General features: G+C 48.6%; 1 protein-coding gene across 1 annotated transcript in view; it reads left to right on the forward strand.

Moving 5' to 3' along the window:
* The first annotated feature begins 1,145 nt into the window (after positions 1–1,145).
* The window catches only part of LOC120383804 (butyrophilin subfamily 1 member A1-like), a 42,343-nt gene continuing 24,122 nt past the window's right edge, over positions 1,146–19,366 (forward strand). The window contains exons 1-2 of the mRNA XM_039502064.1: positions 1,146–1,407; positions 15,107–15,388. Coding sequence (XP_039357998.1) covers positions 1,146–1,407; positions 15,107–15,388 — 544 coding nt within the window. The remainder of the gene's footprint in view (positions 1,408–15,106; positions 15,389–19,366) is intronic.

The raw sequence follows: 19,366 nt of genomic DNA on the forward strand, positions 1-19,366 counted from the left end.
TCAGTCCTTCCAGTATCCATTATCCCAAGGGGCCCAAGAGAAGGGTTGAGCCCTATTCAGATATAATCAGGAAATTGTCTAAAGTTCACATGTGAACTCTGTGTGACAGATATTGCAGCCACATGCGGCATTTAGGGGACTATCAAATTCACTTTATGAATGTTCTGTGTATCTTTCTACCTCCATCTATAAATAGTATCTATACCTGCTATGTGTAACTTTGTGGGCTCGGGATTGTAATCTACTCCATGGGGGAGGGTTACCCCATCTCCTCCAGGATTTACACACCATGGGGAACAATTACTGCTGGGACAGATAACAGCTCCAGAGAAGTGCCACCTCTAGGGAGAATTGCACAGACTAGTTCAGACCAGGTCCATAGAAGCCAAAGAGAACAAAGATTTTTTGGTACAAATCCTTGAGGCCTGGGATCTTCGGCTACAAACTGACAGGATCTGTTAACCAAGTGGACAAACCCTTAGAGAAAGGTTTGAAAGACTTTGGACCCTACCAGAGCGTCCCATGTGCCAGATGAGAATCCTTTGGGATATGTGTAGCATGTTCAGACCTTCAGTTGGTTTATGGTAACTTTTCTCTGTCAAGCTTTTATACTTCTATGTTCTCTGCTTTGGAAGAGCTGTTTGGTTACTGGTAGCTGCTGGCATACGCTGTTCATTGCCCTGGGAGTGAAAGCACAGTGCAGGTGCTGGTCTTTGGTGAGGCCTGCTGGGAAAACCACAGTGAATTGCAGGGAGGCTGCAAGTGTAAAACCCCAGTGTGGAGGGAGAGGGATGTGTGTCCCTGCCCAGGGAGAGGTGATGGCTGGAGGTCTGAGACCTACGGGAACATTTCTTGAGCAGGCCACAGAGGGAGTCAGAGGTGCAGTTACCCCAAGCCTGTGACTCTCTGTACTCATAGACATGTCTAGGGCACTGCATGGGTATGGGGTGTTCACTTCTAACACAAGGTGTTCTCTTACTGTGTGTCTTACTGCTGAATTAATGCCACCCCCAGCTCCTCACCGGTTTAACTTCCATTTTTTATTGTACAATTTCACAGCACAGTTCACAGTGGCTGGACCTGACCATCCAATCACTGCCTCCCTAGGTGGGAAGGCCGTACTGTCCTGCCACCTCTCCCCTAGGATGAGCGCTGAGAACATGGAGATGAGGTGGTTCCGATCCAAGTACTCGCCAGTTGTGCACCTGTACCGTGATGGGCAGGATCAGTACGGTGAGCAGATGCCGGAATATCGAGAAAGAACTGAGCTCTTGAAAGATGACATCACCACTGGGAGAATTTCCCTGAGAATACGTGATATTCAACTCTCAGATGATGGGCAGTACAAGTGTTTTTTTAAATCCAATGTGTCTTATGAAGAAGCTTTATTGGAACTGCAGGTGGCAGGTCAGTAACTTGTTCTGATACTTTGATGTCTTCAACAGGGTAATAAGTGGAGTCAGAGGGGTCACTGTGAGATGACACCTGATTTTTCTCATTATAGTGGGGCAGTAGCTCTGCTCTGGTTAAGGTGGATTCTAGTTTACTGTTTAACACAGGCCTGCACAACTCGTAAAGCAGCGAGGGCCATATTACTCCAAAGAAAACAGCTGAGGGCCGAGCCCCCCGGCCCCGCCAACCCCCCTCCCCGGCACTGTCAACCCCCCCAACACCACCAACTGGGATTGATCTTGGCTGGTGCCTGGCACCTACAGGGTTATAATGGTTGATGCACAGGGTCCTGTAGCCCAGAGCCTGGTATAAGAGTGGGAGAGTTGGAGAATCCCCTCCTCCCCCAGATGGTTAAAGGCAGGAGGCCTGAGCCCTGAACCAGAGAGACCAGAAGGGGAACAGGTGTAGCTAGTTCTGTAATGGTGACGTGAGGTTTAGGTCAGGTGCAGCAAACACCAGACTGCTGACAATCCCCATGGCAAGGAGACACCTCTGTGCACTTCTACTGACACAGCCTACAGACCTCAGCACTGAAATGTGGCAAACGTGATCCCTCTCCTCATATCACAGTGACAGCTCTGCCAGCCTGCTCGAATGAATCCCTCCACCAGTCACTACAGCGACTGTGAACACAGGGGAGGCAGTGGGAGTGAGAACAGAGAGATGCTAGAAATCTGAGAAACACAACACAAGCAATGGCAACTTCTCACAGCCCTTCCTCATGCCTATGTATTACGGCACCGCCCTCACTGAACCGTGCCCAGCACCTGTTACCAGCCCAGGAGGCAGAGTTAAGGTTGCCGGGCTGGGGCGCTGTGAGCTGTTACTTTGTATCTCTTGGGTTTCAGACATTTACGTTTAGCCGCTCTCTGCGTTTGGGAAGGCACAAGGACCTGCTGGGCAATCGTCATTCTGCATTAACGAGTGTCTGTTGGGAACTAATATGTAACTATAGAGCCCCTGTGGCCGATGGAGTCTGCTCTGCAGAGCGGCTCCAGCCAGGAACAGGGGCACAATGGAGCACAGCAGGATAACTCACTTCCAACCCAGGGCATAGGTGATGCATTAGGGAGCATGCGGGGTCACATGCTCACCGAGATTTGCTGCCTGGCTTGTACTGAGCATACCTAGTAATAATGCTGAAGCCAGCTGCCCTCTCTCTGACTCCCCCCCCCACACACACACACACTGTCGGCAGGCACGAGTTGTCCCAGCCCCAGAGGCACCTGTTTGAAATCCTCTGGGGTAAACGCACACACACCAGAATAGTACAACCAATATAGGAAAGGGGAAGGGGAAATATTTATTTACAGAGGGGCGAAGGTAGAAAAACAACTGGAGGAATATTGGGGGCGGGGGTGATGAAACAGGCTGAGATCCAACACGAGGTCCCAGTGGTACCACAACATAAAAGGGTAGATGCCAAGCACTGCATCTACTCAGAGTTCAGAAGTTCTGGGCAGAGTTCCAGTCCAGTGGTGAGTCTTGGGTATCTTGGTCATCTTTGGTGCCAGTGAACTTTCCCCAGCAAACCCCTCCGGTGCCCTCTTCTGCCGCTCTCTGCAAAGCCTCACAGAGCGACAACCTCCCAACTTACCTGGGTACAGCCTCCCTCTTTATTCCCAATGGAAGGTCACAAGCCCCAGTACTCACGGCCCCATACAGCTGTGGGTGACAAGGATACTGGGTCCAGCTCTGGTTTGTCCTTCTCAGGTGATTCCTTCCCATCACAGTGCTCCTCCTGGCTCCTGTCTTGGGTGTCCCCAGTCAGCTGCTCTGTCCCTCCCGGGCTTCGGACAGGTTCTCAGCTGCTTCTCTTGTTGGGAGCTACAGACACACACACCCTGTTGCACTCCCTCTGTCCACCCTCCTCCCCATAGGTGCCAACTCCATGGGTGTTCCAGGGCTTGAGCACCCATGGAAAAAAATTAGCGGATGCTTAGCACCCACTGGGAGTCATCTACCCCCTCCCCCCTAGCACCTCCCATCCGCTGGCCCCGACAATCAGTTCCTCCCCCTCCCTTCCAGCGCCTACCGCCCAATGCCATCAGGTGTTCCATGGTGTGCAGGAGGCGCTGGGAGGGCGGGGGAGGAGCAATGGCCAGGAGTGCTCAGGGGAGGGGGTGGGGCAGGAAGAGGCGAAGTGGGGGTGGAGACTTGGGAGAAGGTGTGGGGTGGGGGTGGGGCCTGGGTTAGAGCTGGAGGTTGAGCACCCCTCACGGAGCCTGGAGGAAGCCAGTGCCCCAGGACAGGTTTTAAAGGGGCCGTGCTCTCTAAACCCCAAGCGGGGGGTACAAATATGTTTCTAAAATTAGCTTTGTAAGTGAAAGGAGTGGAAGAGTTTAGCCTTCCTGCCCATCAGTTAAGCAGTGCTCAGCTCCTTCCAATGGTTCTTCTTATTCAACCCTTTGTCCCTGCTGCACGTTGTGCAGTGAAAGGCATGTGACATTATGACTGACACAATATCTCATTGAAAGATGACAGGGCCAGAAAGAGTTAATTAACTCACAGACTGACCTGACCCAGGGGTGAACCTTGAGGACGGTTAGGAAGATATGTAAATGACTAGAGCTTTGAAATGCAAGTCTGCATTGTTAGAGGTAGAAGGGGAGATGTTTGCTCAGGGCTTGTGATGTCAGCAAACAAGTCTTGTCTATTGCTGTAGTTTTAATTCAAAGATCAAAAAAAAGGAATATTAACATTTATGATGATACTTGAGTAAAATAGTATTATTGTCTCTGTGTCTCTTTGAAGGTTGTGCTAACCTGTATCTGAACTGTTTAATGGGTAAATTACTCTGTGCTAATTGCCAGGATGTTTGGGAGAAGGAGTTAAGCCTATTGTTTTCTCAGGCTGAAAGGCTGCTGGAAATGTATAAGAAGCCTGGGACACGATCCTGCTTCATCTCAGATCTGCTTTGGGTTTCAAGAGGGGAAACCTTAAGCCACAAGGATTGAGATCCCCAGTCATTGACTGGAGCCACCCTGGATATGGAACTTGGACTATAACCTCTGGACTATTTCTCAAAGGACTTTTGGCAACTACAAGCTCATCTCTGCTGTGTATCTGAACCTCAAGAATTGAATTCAAGTCTGTCTGTAGATTAATCTTTTAACCAACACTCTCTATCTTTTCTTTTTTAATAAATTTTAGCTTAGTTAATAAGAATTGGCTGTAGCGTGTATTTTGGGTAAGATCTAAGTTATAATTGGACCTGGGTATGTGGCTGATCCTTTGGGATTGGAAGAACCTTTTCTTTTATATGATGAAGTAAGATTCTTAGGAATCATCATCATATCTGACAGGTGTGTCTGGACGGAGGCCTGAGGCTGGGCACTTTAAGGGAACTGCGTGGTTTGGACTTCTAAGTAACCAGTAAGGTACTGTAGAAGCTGTTTTGTGCTGGTTGGTAAATCTAAGTATTGGAATAACCACCAGCATTTGGGGTTTGTCTGCCCCGTTTGGTTTGCAGTTCACCCTGATTGAGTGACCTCAGCTGGCTCCCACGGGCAGCACCGTCACAGTGGCGTAGTCGGGCTTGGATCCACAGAACCAGGTCAATTAAGCTTTGGGTCAGAACCCCACGCTATCCAAATTGGAATTTTGGTATTGAGAGTTTGGTTGGTTAAAGAGCGGTTGCAATGGGTGAGCAAAGAGCATATGAGGGTCTTGACAAAAAAGCCCTGGAAGATTTGTGTTCAGAAAAGGGGATAAGCTTTAGAAAGAAAGCTACAAATCAAGAAATGAGAGATCTGTTAACGGCCAGTGATCAGGAGGCAGGAGCACAGCCCTTACCTGATGCTGTAGAAACTGCAGAAACAATTACAATGAGAAAGGCAGCAAATAAATTGCAACTGGAGCATGAACAGAAACTAGCAGATCTTCGATTGCTGGAAAGGCAAAAAATAGCTGAATTAGAAAGAGAAGCTGCTAAAAGAAAGAAGGAGGCTGATGAGAGGCGTCTGCAATTATTGGCTGCTGAAGAGAAAGCTCGCCAGAGGCAACAGGAGACTCACAAAATGGAACAGGAGACGCACAAGATGGAACAGGAGACAGTTAAACTCCGGCTCCAAGTAATGGAAGAGCAGAAAAAGTCATCACCCCCTGGTACTCCACTTACCCACCACCGGGAGAAAAGCTGGGAGAGGATGTGTCCCATCTACAACGATACTGAGGATATAGAGGAGTTTCTGGGTACCTTTGAACGCCTCTGTAATCTGTACCAGATCCCCGATGATCAGCAAATGCCTGTCCTGCTGACCAGACTGACTGGAAAAGCCAGGGAGGTATTTAATGAATTGGGGGAACAAGAAGCCTTGAACTATGGGCAGTTTAAAGATTCTGTGTTAAGGCGGTTCAAGGTTACTCCTGATTCTTACAGAGTTAAGTTTAGAAAGTTTAAGATGTCTAATGATTGTACTTTTGTGGAATGTGCTCATAAGCTGATGGGTTTTGTTAAAAAATGGGTTATGGGAGCAAAGGCACATGGGAGTTTTGAAAAGCTGCTGGATTTAATAACTTTGGAACAGTTCTTAGACATTGTGCCTGACCATGTGAGAGCAGCTGTGTGTGATAGGGACCCTGAGTCAGTCCTACGGGCGGCAGAGATTGCGGATGCCCATACCCAAAACAGGGCTCGAGAAGGGTGTAAAGCCCTGGGGAAAACTAATCACCATTCTCCCCAGTTCAAGAGGAGGGAAGGATTTAAAGGTAAACCTGGCCCTGACTCTTATAAGGTTGCTCACAGGGGCCCAGAGGGTGGGAACTCTCACCCCAAGAGTAAACCGGTTAAATGCTATCACTGTGGGATGTTTGGCCACATAAGACCAGATTGCCCGACCCTAAAGAGCAGCCCAAAGCCAGCAACCCCAAAAGCCACAGTAAATGCCAACTCCATTACCCTGAGCTCCCAGGCTGAACCAAGTCCCAACAGCTCCACCTTAAGTCCAGGTGCAAGCAGAGCAGTGGCTAATGCCAACCTCATCTTCTCCAGTGGTCTGGGAGGAGGTGATGAGCTCACCAGTTATGTCAGGACTGAGGCTTGGCAAGGAAGTGAGAGGTTTATTAAGGAGGCAAAGGTCAATGGTGTTGAATGCATGGGGTGGCGAGACACTGGCTCGGATGTTACTATAGTCAAGGGACATCTGGTGAAGCCAGAGGACATGTTGCCAGGAGAGTATGTGACGATAGTGGCCCTATCTGAGTACTCTGTGGACCTGCCAATGGCTAGAATCCACCTTGAGTGGGATGGCTTTAAAGGGGATGTGAAGGCTGCTGTCCGGGATTTGATTCCGGCTGATGTTTTGGTAGGAAATAACATACTGGGGGTGCCTGGCCAAGTTAATGTGACGACCAGGTCACAGAGAAACTGTGGGTCTGTGGCAGATACCCTGACTGACTGCAGTGAGGGGGATGGTGAACAGACAGAGAGTGTCTCTCAAGATGGATCAGGCGAGGGTTTGTCTGAAATATCAGAGATGGTTCTGAATTTAAACGAAACCCAGAGTAAATTCATTGTGGCTCAGCAGAGTGATGGGTCCTTAGAGAAAGCCAGGAATGAAGCTCAGAGTCAGATCCCAGTTAGTAAAGAGAGAGGCAGGTTTTTTATGCAGGATGGTCTGTTGTATAGGGAACCGCCTAGGGGAAGGAAGAATTCCCAAGCGGCAATTCGCAAGCAGCTTGTGGTACCTGAGAGTTACCGCAATGATTTGTTGAAGTTGGCTCATGATGGTCCTTTTGCAGGACATCTGGGTGTAGGCAAAACGTGTAACAGACTAGAGCAAAATTTCTACTGGCCTCACCTCTTTGGGTCGGTGAGGGATTACTGCAGGAGCTGTGAATTGTGCCAGAAGCGTAAGGGGTTAAGGGGGCCTAGCAAGGTGCCCCTCCAGCCTCTGCCCATTATTGGGGAGGCTTTTGCCAGAGTGGCTGTGGATATTGTGGGGCCATTCCCCAAACCTTCCAGAAATGGGAAGAAATACATCCTGGTGTTGGTAGACTTTGCTACCAGATATCCTGAGGCTGTAGCCTTGGCTAATATTGAAGCTGAGACAGTGGCAGTGGCTTTGTTCTCTATTTTTAGCAGAGTGGGTTTTCCCAAGGAAATACTGTCTGACCGTGGGTCTAACTTCATGTCTGTGGTTTTCAGGCAGTTGTGGGAGTTATGTGGGGTAAAGCACCTGAAAGCTGCTCCCTACCACCCCCAGACTAATGGCCTAGTGGAAAGGTTCAATGGAACCCTGAAGTCTATGCTGAAAATGTATGTGGATAGACGCCAGAATGACTGGGATGTTCTGCTGCCGTATCTATTGTATGCATACAGGAGTGTGCCCCAAGAGTCTACAGGGTTTGCTCCCTTTGAACTGCTCTATGGGAGGCAGGTCCGGGGGCCCCTAGATTTGGTCCGTGATTCATGGGAAGGTAATGTGGAGGAGACAGAGCAGCCAGTGGCAGAATATGTGGCTCAGTTCAAGGAGAGTTTGCAAGAGATGATGAAGTTGGTTGAGCAGAATCTGAAAGAGAGCCAGGATTCTCAGAAAGCCTGGTATGACAGAGATGCTAAGGAGAGAGCGTTTGAAATAGGGGACAGGGTGTTGGTGTTAGATCCTGTCCGGAGGAACAAAATGAAGGATGTTTGGACCGGACCCATGGAGGTAGTGGAAAGGATTAATGAGGTTACCTATGATGTGAGGAAACCCCATGGCCGGGGAAGTGTGCAGACGGTGCATGTGAACAGAATGAAGGCCTACCATGCAAGGGAGGTAAATGTGAACATGATCTGTTGTGCTGAGGAAGAGGCAGTGTCTGTTCCTTTGATTGACATGGTTGCTGAAAGCCAGGAAGAGACGCCTCTTGAGAGCATTGAGATGGGGGAGGGTTTATCCCCCCCTCAAAGGAAGGAGCTGCTAATGTTATTAAAACACCACAAGCGAACATTCTCCAACAGGCCAGGGCTCACTGATAGGATGACACACTCCATTCAGACAGTGGGTCCCCGCCCAGCTCCCAGCAGAGCGTACAGGGCCAAGGGAGAGATGCAAAGGCAGATCCAGGAAGAGGTGAAAAGCATGCTGACAATGGGGGTAATTACCCAATCTATGAGCCCCTGGGCCTCTCCCATTGTGATGGTGCCAAAAAAGGATAAAACCATGAGATTTTGTGTGGATTACAGAAAGCTAAATGCTATCACTCAACCTGACCCTTACCCCACACCCAGAATAGAGGATCTGTTAGATACGCTGGGAGGGGCCAAGTTTATAAGCACCCTGGATTTGACTAGGGGATATTGGCAAATTCCCCTAGATGCTGATGCACAAGAAAAATCCGCTTTCATAGTGGAATCTGGCCTGTATGAGTTCAAAGTGTTGCCCTTTGGGATGCGTAATTCGGGGGCTACTTTCATGAGACTTATAAATGAGGTCCTACGGGGATTAGAGTCTTTTGCCAGGGCCTATATAGACGACCTGGCCATATTCAGCAGTTCGTGGCAAGATCACCTTAACCACACAGGGGTTGTGCTGCACCGGCTCAGAGAGGCCAATCTAACTGTTAAGGTGTCTAAATGCAGAATGGGAGCTGCTGAGGTGACCTACCTGGGACACAGGGTGGGCAATGGGCAACTGCGCCCTGAGCCTTTGAAGGTGGAGGCCATTAAGAACTGGCCTGTCCCTAGAACTAAGAAACAGGTCCAATCGTTCATTGGTCTGGCCAACTATTACAGGAGGTTTGTTCAGGGATTCAGTGACGTTGTAGCTCCCATCACAGACCTGACGAAAAAGGAAAAACCAGACCGGGTGCAATGGACGGAGGCCTGTGAGCAGGGATTTCAAAGCATAAAAAGTGCTTTGGCCAAAGAGCCTGTTTTAGTCAGCCCAGATTTCAAAAAGCCTTTTTTGCTGTGTACAGATGCTTCCAATATTGGGCTGGGGGCAGTGCTAATGCAAGAGGGGGCAGGGCGTAAGAGACATCCCGTGGCGTACTTAAGTAAAAAGTTGTCCCCCACTGAGCAAAATTACGCTACCATTGAGAAGGAATGTTATGCCATTGTCTGGGCTGTCAAGCAGCTTAAGCCCTATTTGTACAACCAACAATTCACTGTGTTGAGTGATCAGGCCCCTCTGGTCTGGCTGCACAAGGCCAAAGGTACCAACTCCAGGTTGCTGCGCTGGAGTTTAGCCCTTCAAGAGTATGAAATGGATCCAATCCACATAAAGGGGAAGGAAAATATTGTAGCTGATGCATTGTCCCGGATGGGGACTCGTTAGGATGCTCTCAGTGATGTTTGTGTCATCCCTTCCTGCATCAATTTTGCGTTGGGGGTGTGACATTATGACTGACACAATATCTCATTGAAAGATGACAGGGCCAGAAAGAGTTAATTAACTCACAGACTGACCTGACCCAGGGGTGAACCTTGAGGACGGTTAGGAAGATATGTAAATGACTAGAGCTTTGAAATGCAAGTCTGCATTGTTAGAGGTAGAAGGGGAGATGTTTGCTCAGGGCTTGTGATGTCAGCAAACAAGTCTTGTCTATTGCTGTAGTTTTAATTCAAAGATCAAAAAAAAGGAATATTAACATTTATGATGATACTTGAGTAAAATAGTATTATTGTCTCTGTGTCTCTTTGAAGGTTGTGCTAACCTGTATCTGAACTGTTTAATGGGTAAATTACTCTGTGCTAATTGCCAGGATGTTTGGGAGAAGGAGTTAAGCCTATTGTTTTCTCAGGCTGAAAGGCTGCTGGAAATGTATAAGAAGCCTGGGACACGATCCTGCTTCATCTCAGATCTGCTTTGGGTTTCAAGAGGGGGAAACCTTAAGCCACAAGGATTGAGATCCCCAGTCATTGACTGGAGCCACCCTGGATATGGAACTTGGACTATAACCTCTGGACTATTTCTCAAAGGACTTTTGGCAACTACAAGCTCATCTCTGCTGTGTATCTGAACCTCAAGAATTGAATTCAAGTCTGTCTGTAGATTAATCTTTTAACCAACACTCTCTATCTTTTCTTTTTTAATAAATTTTAGCTTAGTTAATAAGAATTGGCTGTAGCGTGTATTTTGGGTAAGATCTAAGTTATAATTGGACCTGGGTATGTGGCTGATCCTTTGGGATTGGAAGAACCTTTTCTTTTATATGATGAAGTAAGATTCTTAGGAGTCATCATCATATCTGACAGGTGTGTCTGGACGGAGGCCTGAGGCTGGGCACTTTAAGGGAACTGCGTGGTTTGGACTTCTAAGTAACCAGTAAGGTACTGTAGAAGCTGTTTTGTGCTGGTTGGTAAATCTAAGTATTGGAATAACCACCAGCATTTGGGGTTTGTCTGCCCCGTTTGGTTTGCAGTTCACCCTGATTGAGTGACCTCAGCTGGCTCCCACGGGCAGCACCGTCACAAGGCATCATCTGTGTTTATAAATGGAAGAACCAGTCCCTTGTCCCTGCTCAGGAAACTGCAGAATTAGGGGGAGGGATAGCTCAGTGGTTTGAGCATTGGCCTGCTAAACCCAGGGTTGTTAGTTCAATCTTTGAGGGGACCATTTAGGGATCTGGGGCAAAAATTGGTCCTGCTAGTGAAGGCAGGGGGTTGGACTTGATGATCTTTCAAGGTCCCTTCCAGTTCTAGGAGATTGGTATATCTCCAATTATTTATGGAGCAGCTCATCCACCATCATTAGAGAAAATGAAGTGTATGCACACGAGCTAGAACAGCACTGAATGAGAGGCAGGGTTACCTAGTGGATAGCGCAGTGGATGTTGTCTGGTCTACACTACAGAGTTGAGTCAATGTAAGATAGCTTACATCAACCTAGTTATGTCAGTGTCCACACTAGAGCCTTGCTTGGATGTAAGTGCTGTACTACAGCTCCACGAGAGGTGTAGGGCTTATGTTGGTTTAGTTAGGGAGATGCAGTGTCCATGCAGACAGTGGGGTTACTTACATCGACTGCTGGCTGTCTTGTCAATTTCAAGGTTTCATGCTGGAGCTGTGAAATTGACAAGAAAGTTGGGGTCACAGCTCAGGCTGTCACACTGTGGGTGGGTGGGGGCTCCAAATAGAGCCCAACTGCCCCCCAGGCTCCGAGCTCCCCACTCCCAGATGGGCTTGTGCCCGGTCTTCCCATCCAGAGCCAAGCTGCCGCCAGGATCCTCACTCCCCAGAGGAACCCTGCTGCTCCCTAGGGACCCTGCTACGATCCGGGCTGCTGCATGGACTCCAGGCTTCCTGCTCCCTGCTGGGAGCCCAGGGGCCACCTGAATTGGAGCTTTGATGCAGCTGGGCTCCCAGCAGGGAGTCAAGAGCCCAGGGTGGTGGGGAGGGGCAGCCAGGCTCTCAGCAGGGAGCCGAGCATCCAGGAGACACCCAGGCTCCGGGCGTGGGGATCCTAGTGGGGAGCTGGGAGCCTCAGTGCAGTCAGGCTCTGGGCAGGCAATAGGGAGCCTGTAGCCCAGGCGGCACCTGGACTCCTGCAGGGAGCAGGGAGCCTGGACAGCAGCCTGGCTCAGATCAGGGAGCCTGGGGGTCAGCTGGGTTCCCAGCGGGGAGCTGTACATGGAGCTGGGTGCGGAGCTGAGAGCCCAGGCTCTCAGCCCCCCCTCACTGCTCCCTTTAAGAGAGTGGAAGCGCTCCTGTGGAGGAGGTGCACCACCGATGGAAGGTGGGTAGTGTGGACATGAACCACTGCAGTAATTATAGCAGTGGCTGTAAGTTGACCTGACATAGGTCGACATAAATTTGTGGTGTAGACATGCCTGGAGTGCCAAGGGAGAGCAGTGCTATTCCTGCCTTTGTTACTGAGCTCTGCATGGACTTGGGCAAGTCTCTGGGCCTCTGTTTCCTCTCTCACCCTTTGTCCGTCTTGCCTGTTTAGACTGTAAACTCCTCAGGGCACCGACTGTCTCCTGTGATGTGTGTACAAAACCCAACACACCTGGGTCCCTGTCTCAGCTGGGGCCTCTAATCAGGGGCGCCAGAATAGGTGGGCAAGGGGGCCATGGCCCTAACACTTTTCAGCACTGGCCCTGCTCTCGCCCCTTCCCCACCCCCCTAGGCAGGTGGAGGGTCCACAGCTCCCAGCCCACTCCAGCTTCCGGCTTTGCTGGGGGTGGGGTCTTGGGTTGGAAAGATGGAGCAGGTGTGGGGCCATAGAGGGGGTAGGGGGCCCTGACCACCCCACTTTTGGGAAGACTCCGCCTCCCCTGCCTCTAATCACTACTGTCAGAGTAACAGTCATAGCCAGTAACTCTGATACACTTGTACTTCGTGTTTCTCATTGTTTTAACGCACTAACAATGTTACATTCTACATGGAACTCTTCCAGCCACTCACTCCCATCCATAGCACAACTGTCAACTCTGAGTAACCTGAGCTGCCAATCACGGCCAAGAGTGGGTGTTATGCAGAGTTCACTTTATAACTTCAACAAGATCATTCCCTTTTGTAATGTTACCAAACTTTGGTTACACAAATACCCTCTATAATTCCATGTCACTGCAGGAAGAGTGAGCGAGTTCAGTCTAGTTTGGCAGCAAAACTCCCACCCCTGGATAAACACACATGAGATAAATATGCACATTTGGATGGTCATGGACGCCTGTATCCTGAGTTGCTCCAGTTTGGAATAAAGACACCACAGTGTAGTAAAGCTGCTCAAACTAAAACAATCTTTATGCTCATAAGAGGACAAGCTGAGGGTTAACTGAGACTCCTCATAAATCTGAGAACAATCTTATCATGACGTCCACACAGCAAATACTTTGCAAACAGCAGCAACAAAATTAGCATCAGATTTCTTCAGCACCAAACGGTTCATAGGCCACACATCCTGTGCATTTAAAACATACACTGCTGATTTGGCATTAATGTGACCACCTCACCCTGGGCTGAACCAGCAGCCAGCACCCAGCTCTTCGAATAGGCTGATGTCCTTCTTGTGGGTATCTTCTTGCTGCAGTGAGTAAAAGTAGGCCTGTGAGTATCAACACTCAGGGCAAAAATCTTCACCTCCCCTGTGGTGTGACTGTCGCCCTCTGTGTCTGGCTGAACTATGGGCTTGTCTACGCTATCCCTTACTTCAGTATAATGTTATGGGGTGAATAACCTACATCCCTGAGTGACGTAAGTACCCCAGAACTTAGGTCGGTGTAAGACAGCACTATGTCAGTGGGGGAGCTTCTCCTGCCTACACCCCCGGTGCCTCTCACAGGGGTGGAGTTATTATAACGATGGGAGAGCTCTCTTCCATTGGCATAGAGCATCTTCACCTGACGCACCACAGTGGTGCAGCAACATCAGTGCAGCTGTGCCGTTGTAGTGCTGCTAGTGTAGACGAGCCATGACTGAAGAGTTTGGCACCTTTTTTCTTTATACCTGGGAGTGGAATTGGCCCCCACCCTTGGAGATGCCCTACTGAGCATGCTGCAAGGGCTCATTAACTTTTCCTTTGTTTACCTGCTAGTCCCCAGCCAGCTGGAGTCAGGGGATGGCTGTTCCTCTCCTCTGGCAGGAACAGAACCAATATTGACTACGACTGTTTAAAAGGAACAGCAGCAGAGGCACTGGTGGGGGGAGGGAGAGTTACATATAAATTTCACCTTAGGCCCATTAACCTCAGTTCTTGTCTTTGGCTCTTGGGCATTTCTCATGAGTCTGTCGGACCAAAGTCTTGTGAGTCACGTCCCTGCTGGGAGAGCACTCCGGAGCCTGTGCTCTTCTGGGCAAGAATCTGAGCGGGAAGGCTCCAGACACCCGTCCCTTCTCTGTCTTTCCTTGGAGGTTTTTTCCCTCTGTGTGAAATTTCCAAATACCCTAAGGGCCTCTCTGCTCACAGACTGACCCCGCAGTAATGAAATCAGTTTGAATTCACACCTTTGGTTATGGTACAAGACCCTTGTTCTCATTTTTTTATTTCAGTTTATCTGATCAGGAACAAAAACCTCACGTGTGAGCTGGTGTGGGAGGCGTGACCTTAACCCTGCATTTCCTTGTTATCCAGGGTTTGTGTTTCTGCTTTGCTGAGTGTATTTCCTGGCTTTCAGAGGTACCCAGGGTAACTGGAACAGTGTGTATAGTGGGGGTGCTGAGATCCATTGAACCAAATTGTGAACACTGTATAAGATGGAAACCACTACAGCACCTCTGGAGGTACCTGTTCTCTGCTACCCACTTCTGCATTCTGGAAGGACACAAGGCACTGCCAAGGCAACCCGGACTCCCCTATAATAAGATTTTTATTAGTGAATTAATTTAAGGCTTGTCTACACATACATGTGCACTGGTTTCAATGCACGAGTGCAAACCTCTGCATGGACACTATTAAATGAGTTTGGAAATGGCTTATATTGATTTATCTTGAGTCAATTCCTTCCTGATCTCAGAGTGTACACACAGGGATTTGCTCTTGATTAACTAAATCATTTTAGCTAAATTGGAGCAAATTTGTGCATAGAAAAGCCCTGACATTAACATTAATTCTACATGCTGTATATTAAATAGGAATCTGACCAGATTAACCAGCCAGCTGCACTCGTGGACTCACATTCAATTATTGGTTTAATAGGAAATGGCTTTTGATAACGGTGTAATGAAGCTTTTTGCTCATTACTGGTCACTGTAGGATTATCACAAGTTCATTTATTTCTTCTGTAGGTTTGGGCTCTGCTCCTGTCATCTCTGTGGAGGGACATCAGGACAGAGGGATCCGGCTTGTGTGTCGATCAGCCGGATGGTACCCAGAGCCCAAGGCTCAGTGGAGAGATCTCCAGGGGCAGCTCCTACCATCAGCCTCTGAAGAAATAACCCCAGAGGCCAATGGCCTGTTTCAAACAGAGATTGCCATTGTTCTAACAGAAGAGTCCAACCAGAAAGTGTCCTGCTCTGTCGGGAACCCTCGACTCAACCAGGAGAGAGAGTCAGTGATTTCCATTGCAGGTCAGTGCCCGTCCATGCCACACATGGGTAGACTGAGATGCTGCAGACATGGGCAGAGAGTATTTATCATTGTGTCTCCTGTTTATTGTCCTGAACCTTCAAGGTGCTGAGCACGTCTTGTAAAGTTCTGAGCAATCTCAGTTCTCTTTGGATGTATCTACACTGCAATTAGACACCCACGGGTGACCTGTGCCAGCTGGCTCAGGCTAAGGGCCTCAGGCTAAGGGGCTGTTAAATTCCAGTGTAGACTTTCGGGCTGGGGCTGGAGTCCAGGCTTCAGACCCTTGTGAGGTGGGAAGGTCCCAGAGCTCGGGCTTCAGCCTGAGCCCAAATATCTACACTGCAGTTAAACAGCCCCTTGGCCTGAACCCCATGAGCCTGCGTCAGTTGGCACAGGGCAGCTGCAGGTGCTAATTACAGTGTAGACGTGTCCTTTAACTCCAGTAGTAGCTGAGGGTGTTTAGCACCTTGCAGGCTGGGATGTCATTGGACAGATTTTCATAACAGCTCAGTACCCAGCAATCATCCTTCTTCTCACTGGGGCTGGAGGAGGGAATTCTCCTTTGTTCTTGTGGTATAGAGAGGACTGTGTTGGAATTGCAAGCTATTGCTTTAAGAGAGGGGGGATTAAAGGGCTCTGTAGGAAAGTGTGTGAGCAGAATCAGGGCTTGTCTACAGGAACAGTTAGTGCACAGGGAGCTGGGGTGTAAGTCTGTCTCACACTGGCCTGCTGGGCACTGTCTGTCTGTGTGGACCCTGCTACATGCACTAACAAGTCCATAGAGCGCTTTGATCTACCCTGCTTTGAAACCGGAACAGAGCAACGTGCACCTGGGAACCTTCAGTGCATGGCTGCAGGGTCCATATGGATAGTTAGTGGCAGCAGGCTAGTGTGAGGTGGATTTACACCCCAGCCTGCTGTTCACAAACTGTTCCTATACACGAGCCAACATAAAGCAAGGTGGGGTGAGTTGTGCCCACTGCCTTGGGGAGAAGCCTCCCCTCTGGTTTGGGTTCTTGTGTGTTGAGGTTCTGGATTCTAAGGGTATGGCTACACTTGCGAGTTGCAGCGCTGGTGGAGGCTTTCCAGCGCTGCAATTAGTAAGTGGCCACACCTGCAGGGCACTTCCAGCGCTGCAACTCCCTGGCTGCAGCGCTGGCCGTACACCTCACTAAGCATGGGGAATAAGGATTGCAGCGCTGGTGCTGCAGCACTGGTCATCAAGTGCGGCCACACACCAGCGCTGTTATTGGCCTCCAGGGCATAAGGGTGTATCCCAGAATGCTTTTAACTAAATTGCTCCCTTTGTTTTGTTATGCAGCCTCTTTTTGTTTTGTTGTGAACCTCCGGAGCTCCGTTACTACCGGAGCTGCTCTACCGGAGCTGCTTATCAGCTCCTGTTTGCTGTGATCAATCTGTGAACAATCAAATGAGATCCTCCTCCCTGCGTGATTCACAGGGGTTGAGTGTTTGCGTTTTGCTTGACCAGCAGCGAGAAAAGGAGTCATTCACAGGGGTTGAGTGTTTGCTTTGCTTGAGTGAAACGGGGGGAGGGGGCAGAGGGGGGAAAGAGAGTATGTTGGATGCAGGCTGTTTTCAGTTAACAGTAAGGGGGTGGGAAAATTTTCTGATTTTGCACAGTGTCAGTTCCAAAAATCCACTCTCTCTTCCCTCCCCTCCCCCCGGTCCCTGTCACACTGCCCCACACCCCCCTCTTTTGAAAAGCACGTTGCTTCCACTTGAATGCTGGGATAGCTGCCCATAATTCATCACTCCCAACAGCGCTGCAAATGTTGCAAATGTGGCCACACTGCAGCGCTGGTAGCTGTCAGTGTGGCCACACACCAGCGCTGGCCCTGCACAGCTGGACGACCAGCGCTGCAACTACCAGCGCTGCAGATTTGTAAGTGTAGCCATACCCTCAGACATAAAGTCGTGTTACGCTGCAACCTTCCAGCAGGAGTATTTATGTTTGTGTCTAACTTCTGTGTGTGCTGTGACCATCACAGTTCTCAGTGGGGGTGGGGGAGGGAATTCGCCTTTGTTCTCAGTGAGAGCAGCTGGGTGATATGTGTTTTTAAGAAATCTGGCTAATGAAGTAATTTTTCCTGATTAGTGTGACGATGCGGTTCTGGCGGGACCCAACTGAGAGTGCCAGTTCAGAACCAATTGCTTAAACAGGGCAGTTACAGCCCAAGGCTGGGGTTTTTCCACCTCTAAGGCAAACCAAACCAGCCAGACAAAGAGGACTTTGGTTTCACCCCACTGGCTAACCACAAGTCACACAAGCAATTCCCTTTGACACTCCAGTCTCCCAGTATCACCACCAGTCCCACTCGTCCTGGGGATGAATGGTTATGAAAACCAACACCCCAATAAAAGAAACAGGTTCTCTCGATCCCAAAAGACCAAGCCCCAGACCCAGGTCAATATACACATCAGATCTTACCCACAAATCACGCTGTTGCCAATCCTTTAGAATCTAAAATCTAAAGGTTTGTTCATAAAAGGAAAAAAGATATAGGTGAAAGTTAGAATTGGTTAAATGGAATCAATTACATACAGTAATGGCAAAGTTCTTAGTTCAGGCTTGTAGCAGTGATGGAGTAAACTGCAGGTTGAAATCAAGTCTCTGGAGTACAGCCCCTGCTGGGATGGGTCATCAGTCCTTTGTTCAGAGCTTCAGTTTGTAGCAAAGTCCCTCCAGAGGTAAGAAGCAGGATTCAAGACCAGATGGAGATAAGGCATCAGCCTTTTAGAGTATCTTTTCCAGGTGTAAGAACACTTCTTTGTTCTTACTGTGGAAAATTACAGAAAAATGGAGTCTGGAGTCACATAGGCAAGTCCCTGCATATTTTGCTGAGTTACAAGGCGTATCTGCCTTCTCTCAATGTGTCAATTGTGTAGCTGATGGTCCTTAATGGGCCATCAAGCGGGCTAGGCAGAGCTAACACCAACTTGTCTGGGATGTCTCCCAGAAGCACAGCACAAATTTGAAATACAGACAGTATAGAGCCAATACTCATAGCTCCAATTACAAAATGATAGATACATACAGACAGCATAATCATAACCAGCAACGCATAACCTGGTCTTAGACACCTTATATGACATCCTTTACATAAGATTTGGTGCCACTATAGGACCTTGGTTGCAACCATGTTCTGTATGGTCCCAGATTATATCAATAACATCACAACCAGCACAAGAGCCCTGGTTATGATCTGAGCATTGCTGCTTAGGTGACATCTGAAAATACCTCATCAGTGTGAGAGCTGCACTACGGGCCCTGACCTGCAGTTCAGACTCTGACAAAACTCCCATTGGCTTAAATGAGAGTTTTGCGGGAGTCAGAACTGAGGATCAGGTTGTAACTTGTACTTAATTGCACAGAAGGCAGGAAACGCAGAGCTCCATGGCTAGCATAATTCTGATCTCCACGGTGAATGTCCATTGTAGTTTTTTCACTTTACAGTCACACAATGGGCCTGATCCTGCCTTTCTGCATAACCAAGTCGGTGGGAGCATTGGGAGTGCTGGCAACAAAGGATCAGGTCCAAAATATTCAGAAACAAAATAATATGTAAGAGCAGCTTAATTTTTAGAAAAAAAGCTTCATATTTTATATATTATTATCTATCAAATAACTTTGTTAATACAGAATGAATATTTCATCACTGTAATGATAAGAATATGGCATTTGTAAAGTACTATTAATCTGAGATTTCAAAGTGCTGCACTGCTTAATAACCTCTTGGTATGCTCAGAATGACATGATTGTTATAGTATCAGAGGGGTAGCCGTGTTAGTCTGGATCTGTAAAAGCAGCAAAGAATCCTGTGGCAAGACTTGCATCCGAAGAAGTGGGTATTCAGCCACGAAAGCTCATGCTGCAAAACGTCTGTTAGTCTATAAGGTCCCACAGGATTCTTTGCTGCTTTTACATGATTGTTATAGAATCATAGGACTGGAAGGGA

This window comes from Mauremys reevesii, linkage group 15, assembly GCF_016161935.1.
Source record: "Mauremys reevesii isolate NIE-2019 linkage group 15, ASM1616193v1, whole genome shotgun sequence".
Classification (NCBI taxonomy): domain Eukaryota; kingdom Metazoa; phylum Chordata; order Testudines; family Geoemydidae; genus Mauremys; species Mauremys reevesii.